Source organism: Protopterus annectens, chromosome 2.part1 (genome assembly GCF_019279795.1).
Source record: "Protopterus annectens isolate FY-2018-M chromosome 2.part1, PAN1.0, whole genome shotgun sequence".
Lineage (NCBI taxonomy): Eukaryota > Metazoa > Chordata > Ceratodontiformes > Protopteridae > Protopterus > Protopterus annectens.
In genome coordinates, this window is record NC_056729.1 from 79,833,824 (window position 1) to 79,846,063 (window position 12,240).

The following is a 12,240-nucleotide window of genomic DNA, read 5'->3' on the forward strand; positions in this document are numbered from 1 at the left end:
AGAATAAGCGCACACTCCCACTCCAACATGAGTGCATGCACCCCTGCTGGCAGTTTAGAGGATTGTCAGTTTACCTCCAGAAGATGTTTCGGATGTGGGAGGACTGTAGACCACCTGGTAAAATCTCACATTGTTGCAGGGAGGATACGTTTTCTTCACCGACTGCTCCCCAGCCGAGAATTAAACTGGAGAACCAAGCATTGAGAGACAGTAACACTATCTACATTACCACTGTGCCAACAGGTTTATTTTTGGTATAACCTGTTTGTTTTTATCATTTGTTAACCTGTTATGTGGACTGGTCCATGGACCTTTTTAGTCACCTTAAGGTACCAGTGGTAGTGGTGGGAGGTGTTGTTCAAAGCCATTACATATTTGTAAGTGTTGTTTTTTTCTTTTTTATTTACCCTTTGACGTGGGTGCTACTGAAAGTTAATGTTAGTATGGCCTTGTAATGTAGTAGATCCTGTTTATTAAACGTAGATGGCACTGTTGCATAATTGTCAACTCTGTTGTTCTTCTTGGAAGGTAGCTAAAGCAGAAAGTTTATATCAAGTTACTGACTGATGATATTTGCTGTTTAGGTTCTGGCATCTGTAAAGAATAAAATAGATCAAATTTCCTCCAGTGTGGATAACTTCGTAGAACTCCTCAAGCAAGCCCAACAGTACCTTCTTTCCAGAGTGGACAAGTGTGCTGGTGCTGCAAAGTCTCAAACCAAAGGTATGCATATGATTCAAGTTTGTACAGTGAGCCATTTTAAACCACATTCTGGGAAAGCTGACAGCCCCAGAGGGTGAAGTTTGCTTAAAATAAATTATTGTGTATATTTCAATAGCTTTGTTAATTACCCTGTTTTAAAGTTTGAGCTAGGGAAACCAGCCCAAGATTAACCTGGACTTTCACTGTAGACAGTTGAACCCTGGAGGGACAGGGAAATGTCATTACAGCAAGCCAGTAATTTTGCTACTACTTACCATATTTTTAGCATTGCTTATAATGTTACAGATGCCTATGTCTCTTGCCATTGCCAGAAAAGTTATTTTAAGCATGCCTGACAAAAAAACACTTATGTTCATTAAAAAAAAACACTGTGGAGCATGTGAAAAATGTATGTGCAAAGTACATCATTCATGGATTCTCAAGGCTGACATTTCTTGTTTTTTTTTAGTCATCTAGACTTTTAATTGTTTGTAAACTTTTTTTTCCCCGTCACACTTTCCATTAGATAATCCTCTGTTCTCAGGAATTTTACCATAAACAAAGATGATTATTGCAGCATGTTTTTGCCTCTCCTTCCCCTCGATTTAGCTTCTTGTGTAGAATATCCACTCCCCTCATAATGCCATGCTGTGTTTGTCAAAAGCTCCATGTCCAACACCCCACCACACTCTCAAAAAGTCAAGTCTGGGTCAGTTTTCAATAGGGTTAGTACTTCTCCATCTTTACCTAGGGCAGTCTTTATTCAGGCAATTGTTTTCTTCAAAATAAACTTGAAAAAGAAAAATGTCCTTAAGTTTTAGAATGCAAAATATATTCCAGGTGAATTTGCATAAAAGACCTGTTTTGTATCCGAAACACCATATTATTATGTGAAACAGAAATCACTCATATTCTACAAAGACTGAGTTTTTATTCTGGCAAAAAAGGTGAAGTCCATTCCTTTGCAGTAGTTGGGAGTATGGTTTAACCTTTTACTGTCATGAAAAAAATGTCCCACTTTGGATATTTGAAAAGATGGCAACTCTCAATTCTAAATGGAAACCTTGTGTTCTGATGTAGATATGTCAACTGTAGGGTGAAGGGTTTATAGATTACTTGCTCCCTGAATGATTTTTGTAGCAACTCGATACGATTTGCCCTGCAGATGAGTGTATAGCCATCTGGACGACTTTGGGTCCTTGGGTTCCCAGTTCTTGGTTCAGAGGCTAATCTTGTGCTAAGAGGTTTACTTTGTCATCTCTTGACTTGAAGACTCACAGGTTGAGCGTTAAGCAAGCTCTTACAGGCTTTTTGTACATCATCTGTGTTTTTAGTCATGCTTGTACTTTTGGATTTGAATTTGTTGCTCTCTGAATGTTATGATTTCTGAAAAATGTAAAGGAAAGTGTGATTTAAAAATAGAAATACACCTGTGCAGACCTGTTGTTAGCTTGTATCACCTTTAGCAGGTATTTCCCCCACTGGAGGTACCTCACTTCCATCCAAACATGTACCTGCTCTCCTGCTCTTATGTGCTATATGAAATAATAGTATATTATCCTATAGTACAGGAGGTTAACATCAGAAGATTGCTGCCTTTCTGCTCTACATCCTTCTGGATATTTGAGTCGGACAAGACTGAGGCTCTTTTCTTTGAAACAGACTGGAATATTGAGCCACTAGTTGTCTTCTCAATAACCATGTTTTTTGAGCGAGTCCTTCAGCTTATGAAGTCGTCTGTGCACTGGCCAACAAAATTTCTTCAGTCTCCTCCAAAAGGTGTGATCTGTACCCAGTGAAGAAGGAAAAGGAGCCATATTTTATCCAGGTGTTTGAGCTTGTCCTTAATGATGCTATTTTTGATGCTTGAAAGCTATATAGTAAGGGCCTTATAACTCTCAAAACGTCAAAAGTTCTGTGTTTGCCCCTAGTTTAATGATCCATTTTGCTGTGTTATCATAAGCAGACTCTTTTGTTCATAGAGTTGAGACATACATGCCAAAGAGGGATTCCAAAGCTTTGGGCAAGTGTGGCAAGAGAATATTTTTCTCTTTCATTTTAGAGAATGTTATCTTCTTCCAATGTAGGCCTTAAACATTACTTCGCTTGCAGACTACAGCAATAACTAACACAATCCATGTACAAATCCTACATAATCTGGACTTTGTTGCGATCTTGAAACTTGGTGAATACATTAACTCAGAGAATCCCTGGAATTCTTCTTCCCTGATTTCACACTATAGGTGGCTGCCTGCTATTGCTTAAATCTCTCTAGAAAGTCATGGTAATAAATATATCTTCCAAGACAGATAAATTCATCCCTAATTGGGTTCTGATTCACTCTGTACACACTATATTACCAACATTTAGACTGCCTTTATAAACTATCCATTCCCCCCTCTCAATAGCTGCCATTCACACTTTAAGCAGTCAACCAACTTGCTCCTTCTAGGGGATGTACACATCAGCTTTATTCACCATTTTAGACAAGCTCTGCTTAGCACTCTAACAGACAATGGAGTCTCCCAACTAGTAAACAAATCCCACTGCACTGAAATCACCGTCATCTGACAATTCATTCTAATCCCGTTTCTTTTTTTTCTGATTTCCCTTAGCATAACCCATTTTAAACAGATGGCTTTGCACAGCCCCATACCATCACTGTTTGATTTCTCATCACTTGTTTAGAGAGTGGATGGACCTGTGGAAAGAAGACTCTCATTTCCAGTTAGCATGACTTGTAGGAAGCTGATATGAGAGAATTTCTGGAAGACATGAATCCTGATGTCCATGAGACTGATTCAGTCTCAGTAGCAGTAAGTTCGCTACTGCTGCCTAAACAACCTGAAACCTGAAGCTGTTTTTTTTTTTCTTAGTAACCAAACAAATAGAGCCTTACTAGAATGTCATAACTTTGTGAAAGGTGCTGACATGATTATTGCTTAGGCTTGGGTGAGATAATTAATAATGATGACAGATGATAACTATACATGTATTATTATAAAATTCAGGTTCACTGGGAATCCCCATATAGCTAATAACTGCAAATCTGCCTTGCTTAGCTGTCAGTTTAAAATGCAAGTGCAGTGATTTAAAGAAGTGGGTTGTTTGTATTTTCTTGATTAGAAATGTTTTACCTGTGTCACAATTTGAATTTTTTTCATTCCCTTCTCAATTCTGTGCGTCACTAATGATGTTAATACAGTGCACAGTGGTTAATCAAGGTTGGTTGGGGAGACTTGTGTTACAAGGCTGCTGGGCTGCAGCCCCTTTAGATAAAATTGCTTGTTTTATCCGGTTTGGTGATTCAGAACTCCAGGAATGTTTAGTACAAAGTCTATAAATGTTTACTTGATTGGGCCATACATTAAAATGTTGATCTGTTATCAAAATAGCCCAGACTTGTGATGTAAGCCCCAGTAGAGTATAAGGCAATTATGTCTTACCACAGATCTTTCTCTCATTTTGAGAGAGAGAGAGACGGGACTTAAATGGCAGCTGACTGGGCTGATAGAGGAAGCAGTGAGCAACCATGTCTCATTAGCTCAGGTTCCTCAGATACTTGATGACTGAGATGGCCTGAGAAGCAGTTGAAATAAACATGAAAGGATAAGTGGGGAGTAAGCTACAAACTTGTTGTTTATATGAAGTATTTTTTTATTAAATATCTACCCTGTTTAATGATGCCACTGCCAGCCATCCTACAGTACAACTGTATTGTTATAGAGTTAATACTGTGTGTGGTGTGTGCGAGCGAGCACTTGTGTCTGTGTGTGTTTTGGGTGAGGTGGAGTATGTTGCACTTTATACATCTGACATCAACAAACTTCAATACTTTACCGTTACTTATTTACTTATTCATTCACTCATTCATTCACATTCGGGAATCTGAAGTTTACAAAAGAAATGAAGAGGCTGTAACTGGTGATGTTATCTGTGTGGGGGGGTTGCGATGGGTTGTACTTTATGCATTTAACAGCAAGGAACTGAAATGCATTAGTGTTGTCATTAATTTATTTCATTCATTTGATCACAATTAGACATCTACAGTACATGAAGTTAATAAAGTAGCTGTAATTGATGGGTACATCTGTGTGTCTGTGTGCTACTCCTAGGTCATTATTTAATCAAAGTCAGACATTTAAAGTGTACAGAGTAAATAAAGTGGCTGTAATTAGAGGTCATATTTGTGTGTGTGTGTGTGTGTGTGTGTGTGTGTGTGTGTGTGTGTGTGTGTGTGTGTGTGTGTGTGTGTGTGTGTGTGTGTGTATATATATATATATATATATATATATATATATATATATACACTCCTATGTGGGGGTAATAGTGGGTTGCATTCTATACATTTGACAGCAAAGAGCTGAAATGCAACACAATGGCCATTATTTATGTATTTGTTAATTTATTTGACCACAGTGATGGATGTAATGTGTATGGAGTTCTTGTTGTACCAGTAATTTGAGGTATTATTTATGGAAGGTTTTGCAGTGCCTTAACCATGACTGTGCAGGTACTGTGTTGAGGCATACTGCTTTGGCTACAGTTATGAGGAGTTATGCCTGAGTACATAATCAAAAGTCTTTTGATGAGGTAAAGTCTGACATTTTGAATGCAGCTTTATATAAGAAGATTTTAATTGGCTCGTCTGCTTCTTATGTCCCCAATGATGAGAAAGAGAAATTAATTCAGGAAGTTTCCAGATTTTTCAGGTCTCACTTACAAATCTCCAAGATACTCTTTCATTTTCTAAGAAACAAAAAAACAAGCCCTGCGATTTCAAACCAAACAAAAAATAAAAGAGGTGGCAGGATGGAGGACAACAAGAAAGAAAGGGTCATTTTCTTAAACAGGCAGTCTACAACATCAGTAACTGTATCAGCATTTCTCCTCACACCCTCCCCTCCTACCCATGTATCTCAAAATTTGTCCCAGCAACTGACTTTGTACATTCCCCTTCAGAAACAGAATGTGACAGACTTGTTGGTGTTAAAGGTGGTTTAGCAGGGGTACTGTGGGCACTGGATACAAATTCCCCATTTCGGGGTAGTTCCTCCCCACCCTCAAAGTATATTTTTCCTTACGTTGTAAAGCACTTGCTCACCTTAGGAGTCATAGAACCAGTGCCATTAAATCAAATGAAAAAATGCTTCTTTTCTAGAATGTTTCTGTTACCAAAGAAAGTCTTCTTGGAGTGCAATTGTAGATCTTTCCTTCATAAATCTATATGCAAAAATTCCAAAAGATGTTAATCCTTTGGAGTCTGTTGCATGTCATTCCCCAGGGAAGCTTTGTGGTAATATTAGATCTGAAAGAGGTGTACCATCACATTCCCATAGCCAAAGGCTTCAAGACATGTCTTTGTCACATTTTCAGTTCTCTGCATTACCATCTGAGTTAAATTGTTTACAGTGTTTACAGTTCCAGTCATAGTTTGTTACAGACTAAATGACATTCACGTCTTTATTTAGACAACTTACTAATCTTTGTAGAGCTTTTTCCCAGATATCACAACTCATTACTATGTTTTTCATCTCATCTGACCTGTGTGGAGTTCCAAGTAAATGTTCAGAAATCCTCTTTGACCCCATCACGTGGGATTGCCTTTCTGGGATGTCTTACAGACACCGTGAAGCAAAAGGCTTTTTTACACCAGAGAAGGTGGATTTTTATCTGAAAACCCTCTTGAGGGTCTCAACTAAGTCTCAGACTTTAGACAGGATTCTGGGGTTCATGACATTTGTGATTCACATGATTTCTCTTGTCAGGTTACACATGAGAAAGATTCAGTGGTTTATGAAAAAACACTGCGCCCAGCATTTGCATTTTCTGTATTTTTGGGTTCCAGTCTTGGACTTTGTAAAACAGGAACTACACTGGTGGAGACTACAAATACAAGCAAATGCATATGACTTCCAAAAAATGCTGCACACTGATTAACAGTTTAATTTCAGCTCTCTTAACATGAAAATCGAAATAAACAAAAAGTAGTGTCATTGAAGCTGTTATATGGGTAAAATTCAGCTACTGGCTGGTAAGTATACTGCCTGGATTCCAAAAAAAAAAAGAAATTTGGAGAACCTGAAAGAAAATCAACCAGTAAAGGTGAAGAGTATACACTGGCTGAGAACAATCCTGCATCTAGTCAGTGTAAAGCAGTAATTTAGAGGAAAAAATAAATCAGATGTACTCAGAAGTGATTAAAATAAATGAAACATTGAAAGACTTTATCAACTCAAATAATAAAAGGCTGCAAAAACTGAAGAAGCTTTAAGATGCTGAAATGAATAAAAGGTTGGTTGAGCATGAGGCTTCTCAAGAAGATTTTTTTGCAAAAAATAGAGTTAGAAGACAGTACATACAGAAAAAGTGAGATTTTCTGCTGTACCAAAGAAGCTGAATGGAACAGACCATATTCATTTTATGAAAGCACAAAGAAGCAACTGGACTGATGTTCCACAGGAGGATTTTGTTAATTGAAAGGGGACACTGAGTATATGCTTCAAACCTGGCCATGAGAAAGCAGTCAAAACCTATATTAATCAAGATAGAATCATGCCAAAAAAGAGTGTTGATCTTGACAAAACTGTATCAGGAGGGAAAGGTATTAATATTCTCCATTCCAGGCAGAACTGAAGTAGAGTTATCCCAGCAATCAGGGAATGATGAGAGGCAGGTGTGAGATTTAAGGTGCTGTATCCAGCTATTTTTAGAGTATTTTTCCCTGTTGGATCAAACACATTTTTGATGCCAAAAAAAGCTAAGGAGGAAACAAAAAATAGTGTATCCAGAAGAAGGCGATTCTGCTTTTCATTTGTTTGACAACAGAGCTCATGGAGAGACTTTACCAAGTTTTAAAGGAAAATGCTTGACAGAGAGAGAAAGCGCAATAATTAACTAGAGGAATCATGACTACCTTGTACTTGAACCAGAGCCAAGTGTCAGGAGATTTAAATGAGCTGGAAGACCAACAACACTGAGATTAGTGAGTACATGTGAGATTATAAAGTGTCAATAAAATATGACTTTGCAAATAAAAGAGGCTGAGAAAGGATGGCTTTTTTTGACTTTGTTAAACTCATGTGTAAAGTATATACATCACATTATGTATTAATATTTAGAAGGACACTAAAGGGACAAAGTAGTAACTCTAGAGAAGTTTTGTTCTTATTAATATTTGTATAAAATATTTCATGATATGAACTGCATGTTACCTTGTAAAACAGTTTTGAATAGTGTGCAGTCAGAGATATTTTAAATGGGGGTCTTTTCAATGACTGTTGTTTAACTAACAAGTATCTGTTTTTAGTTGTTTTATGCTGGTCTGGTGAGGTTGGCATTTTAGAGTGCTGATTATATTATATGTAGAACTGGCATGATGATTTCCCTAGTTTTTTACAAGGGTGGATGTCTAAATTAATGTCCTTAAGCTATAAACAATATTTTTGAAAGCAAATAGGCTTATAAAATAAGGCAAATTGATGGAAACTATGAAAAATACTAAACTTCTTGTGTCTGCAAAGATATTACCTATTTTTTTTTTCATTTGTGAAGATATGTGAAGGCTGCCAGTCTAGCCAGACAGAATTTTGTAGATAATGCTGTCATTCGTAAATATTAATATAAGCCACAGGCTTGTTCTGTTAAATGGAAGAATATGGTGTTAAATGTGGAACTGCAAAAATGTAACAATAGTGCACTCTGCTGTAAGAAAGCTGACAAGTCAAGCATGTTATGACTGTCTTTGATCTCAGGGCTCAGAGCCAAGATGTCTGGATGAAGGAATCCTTCCTATTGTTTTGAGCCCAGAGTTAATGGCTAGAATTTACATGTATAATTTCTTTTATTGCTCTGGCTTCCTGACCCGCTGAAATATCAAAAGGGCTATTAACCTCTGAATTTCTGTTAGCCTGGGAAAACCAGAAAATTAAGAATGATGTAATGTGAAGCAGCACTGTGTTATCAAATTAAAGAGAGAGAATCAGAGGACATTTATCATTTTGTTTTGAGAACATCCAACTCACCACTCTGCCTGTGTCTGGATGTAAGTAGGATTTTAGACTTCAGTGTTTCTCTTAGATATACCTAGGAAATAGGAAGATTAGATTAGTTTGGTTTTGTGTGATGTCAGAACTTTTCTACTGCATTATTTTAAGTATTTCTCTGTGATCTCTGAACTCTTGACTATCACTGTGTAGTAAGAAACACTGTCTTGTGTTTTTATTATTAAATATTTTTAAACCTTTCAACTGTGGATGTTTTGTGTAGAGATAATTTAAGCTCTGGAGTACATTGCATATATATAGTGATACTGTACAGAGCCACTCCAAATAAGCCTTGACTGTCCAGTTGCACTTACCATTTGGATAATAATATTGCACAATAATAATTGGACACCCTTTCCTAAGGGCCTTTTGTTAGCTGATAAATATTAGTGGGTGGTGGCAGTGATTTCTACCATATACCTGGTACTATTTCTACCGTATAGTCTGGGTATTAGGGGCACAGCTGGAGAACTCGTGCCAGCCTTCCCCAGGAGTGTCTGTGTGGTTGTATATAACTCTTATCTCAAAGTATGTGTATCAGTTACTTGGTCAGGGACACATAGCACTGGTTGGACAGAGAGGGTGCTGGAGGTTTTAGCTTGCCCACTAGGCTGAGATCTGGACCCTGTAGCTGTGCCAGTGGGGGGGGGTCTTACTGGGTATCTGGACAGAAAGGTAGAAACCAGCCCCAGACTGACTGTGATCTCTATGTGCTCTTAAGGGAAAGTGTACATTACTGTGTATTTGTTATCCTCCCCTATGTGGACGCCCCTCACTGGTGTTAGTGGTGAGGATTGAGGCTGCTTGATTGTTGGGCCAGTGAACGGGTGTGACACCATTATCAAATCTTCTTTGTAAGAAACACGTTTACAGTTAAAGGCAGTTAGCTAGGGGAACTCCATACATTCTATTCTGAGTGAAATTTACAAAGATTTCTGCATTAATTTCAAGTTATTAGCAGTTTCTTTTTTCTCATTGCTAACTATTGTGCAGGAGACAAGCTGTTTGCAGGTGTAGGAAATTCATCTTGAAAATTCTAAGCATTCTTTTTTGTTGAGGGAAAATGCAAAATTTAAAGGTATAATCAGCAGTATAGTGAAAAGTAGGTCTAAATTATAGGAAGTGGAAAAGATATAGTAGCCTTCCCAGCAGTTTTACTACTTTAATGCATTTAATAGAACAGTGCATAATTTAGCTTTATTTAGTGGTAGCCAGTGCCCTTTTTCTTATGGTTAAAAGTTAATGTTTTTGAAAGCATAAAGCTGTTTTTCATATCTGGTAGGGGAACAGAAATAAAAGAAAAGAGCAATTGATGTAAATTGGAAAACAAGCTGTAACATGCACTTTACCATGGGTAACCTTAATTTTAGATTGTTATGCCTGTGGGTACAGCTGTCAATTTGGGGTGGTTGCTCCTATCTGGACGATTAAACTTCATGTGTTAAAAATGTACATAGTTTTGTGCTTTGTTCTAAGTTAATAGGAGATGAGGTTGTTTTGAAAATGTATTCATTTTTGAGGGTTTTCATTAAAGCAAAAAGTTGAGAAATGTGACATATGTTCCATTTCAAGATGAGAAAAAACTGCATAAAAGATCAGCCTGCCAAACATTAGTATGTGCATGTAAGACAAAAGTTGGAAATGCACATTCAAAAAACTGTCACGTATAATAAGTTGGAACAGTAGCTTTTTATCACATTGACTATGCTGTCCATAATATCAAGGAATGAAAATGGCCTTACAACTGTAGACAAAAAGGAAAAAGTATTGAATTATATTAAGAAATGCAGAGTGTAAATAGAAATACGGATGGAGATGCATTTGGAAAGAAATGAGCATATCATGCAGAGTGCAAATAGTAATGCTGCATGAGATACATTTTTGGAAAGAAATGCGCATGTGAATTTGACAAAGGATTTCAGGATGGATGTTCCACAGAATATCAGGAACAAAGAAAAGCAATAATACCTATCGCTAGAGGGGCTGCAGTAATGATAGAACAGGAAAAAAGTTAATAATGGTACATTTGTAAGGCACAATTTGCAAGGGTGGAGAATTACTTTTGCATAGGTTCATAGTAAGCTAACAACCACTAGGTCCTGTATAAGCATAGCAGTGCAATCCAACCCAGTTGTGCCCCTGTGTATCGTGGAGGTTTATTAGGAGGAGATACATTAGTTAGGAAGTTTCTACAGGGTAAGCGGGAGGGTATGTTAGTTTGGGCGTTACTGTCTGCCTCTGTCTATAAAAGGCATGGGGGCTAGACCCAAGGCAAATTTCAGATTTTCTACCAGTTAGTCAAGGTTACACTTAAATAGGGTTAGGTTTCAAATGTGCTTCACATAGAAGGGGAGCCTGTTCTGCAGCATAGGGATCCTCTGAGACATGTGTATGTCTCATTTAACATGCCTTATTTATGTTACAAGTAAAATTTAAATCCTTGAATCTAGTGGTATGATGCTGTTTGTTTTCTGGATGTGCAAAAGGTCCATCAGAGCTGGGTCCAAGGATGCCTTGTATGACAGGCATAGATCACCTCTTAATAACCTCTGAGACAGAGTATGGAGAGAGAGCTTTAAGCCAATCTGTATGGGGCAGTGTGTTTGTACCATGGATTCTCTTGGTAAAGAACTTTGTGGGCATTCCATCTGTTGTATATGTCTGGTCAGGAACATGCCAAAGGGTACATTATACTCAATGATGTGTCCAATAAAGGCCATCTAAAGTAGCACTATGACTTCCTTAGACCTAGATGCCATGCCCTTACTTATAAGTTGGGTGACATAGAATTATTTTCTTACTACATTGGCTACATGTTGGTCAAAGGCTAGAATACTGTCTGCATATGTTATCAGACCCCTGACTACTGGGTCAACTCTTGTGGGTGTCTTATTGATGGAGTAATTAGCCTGAGTGGCGGTCTTCCCAGAAGGCACTTTAATACATTATACAGCATTGAGTTTTAGTCTGTGATGTTGGCACCAGTCATTTATCTGTGTTAGACCCCCTTGTAAGATATTTCTGTTACGGAGTGAATGTAAGACAGTTTCCAGTTCAGTCATCTGCAAACTTGGTCAGCCCATAGTCCTTGACATTAGCCTTTACTTCTCATAAGTAGATGCCAGATAGGAATGGTATCCCACTGGTGACTCAGTTTTTTATAGGAAGTGATATCTCCAATCCTGACTTCCTGGGTTCTTCCTGTGAGCCAGCTGGCAATCCACCTAGTTATGTAGGGGGTTTATGCCCATCTCTGTGAGTTTTCAACTATACTCAAAAGGGGTGTTCTATCCAACACTGTAGACAGGTCCAAGTAGGCAGTATGCACTGTTTTTCCCTTATCCATTGCCTTGGTGACCTTCTCAGAGATGTCCACCATGTTTAGTAGGCATTATCTTCCCTTGACAAAGCCGAACTGGATTGGTTCCATGTCTGAAGATTGCCTGTGTCTTTAATCATTGATCATTCATTTCATGGCTTTGCATATTAGACT

General features: G+C 37.9%; 1 protein-coding gene across 1 annotated transcript in view; it reads left to right on the plus strand.

Moving 5' to 3' along the window:
* FHIP1A (FHF complex subunit HOOK interacting protein 1A) overlaps positions 1–12,240 on the plus strand; it is a 990,350-nt gene that overhangs the window by 899,075 nt on the left and 79,035 nt on the right. The window contains exon 12 of the mRNA XM_044062036.1: positions 585–723. Within this exon, the coding sequence (XP_043917971.1) occupies positions 585–723 (139 nt within the window). The remainder of the gene's footprint in view (positions 1–584; positions 724–12,240) is intronic.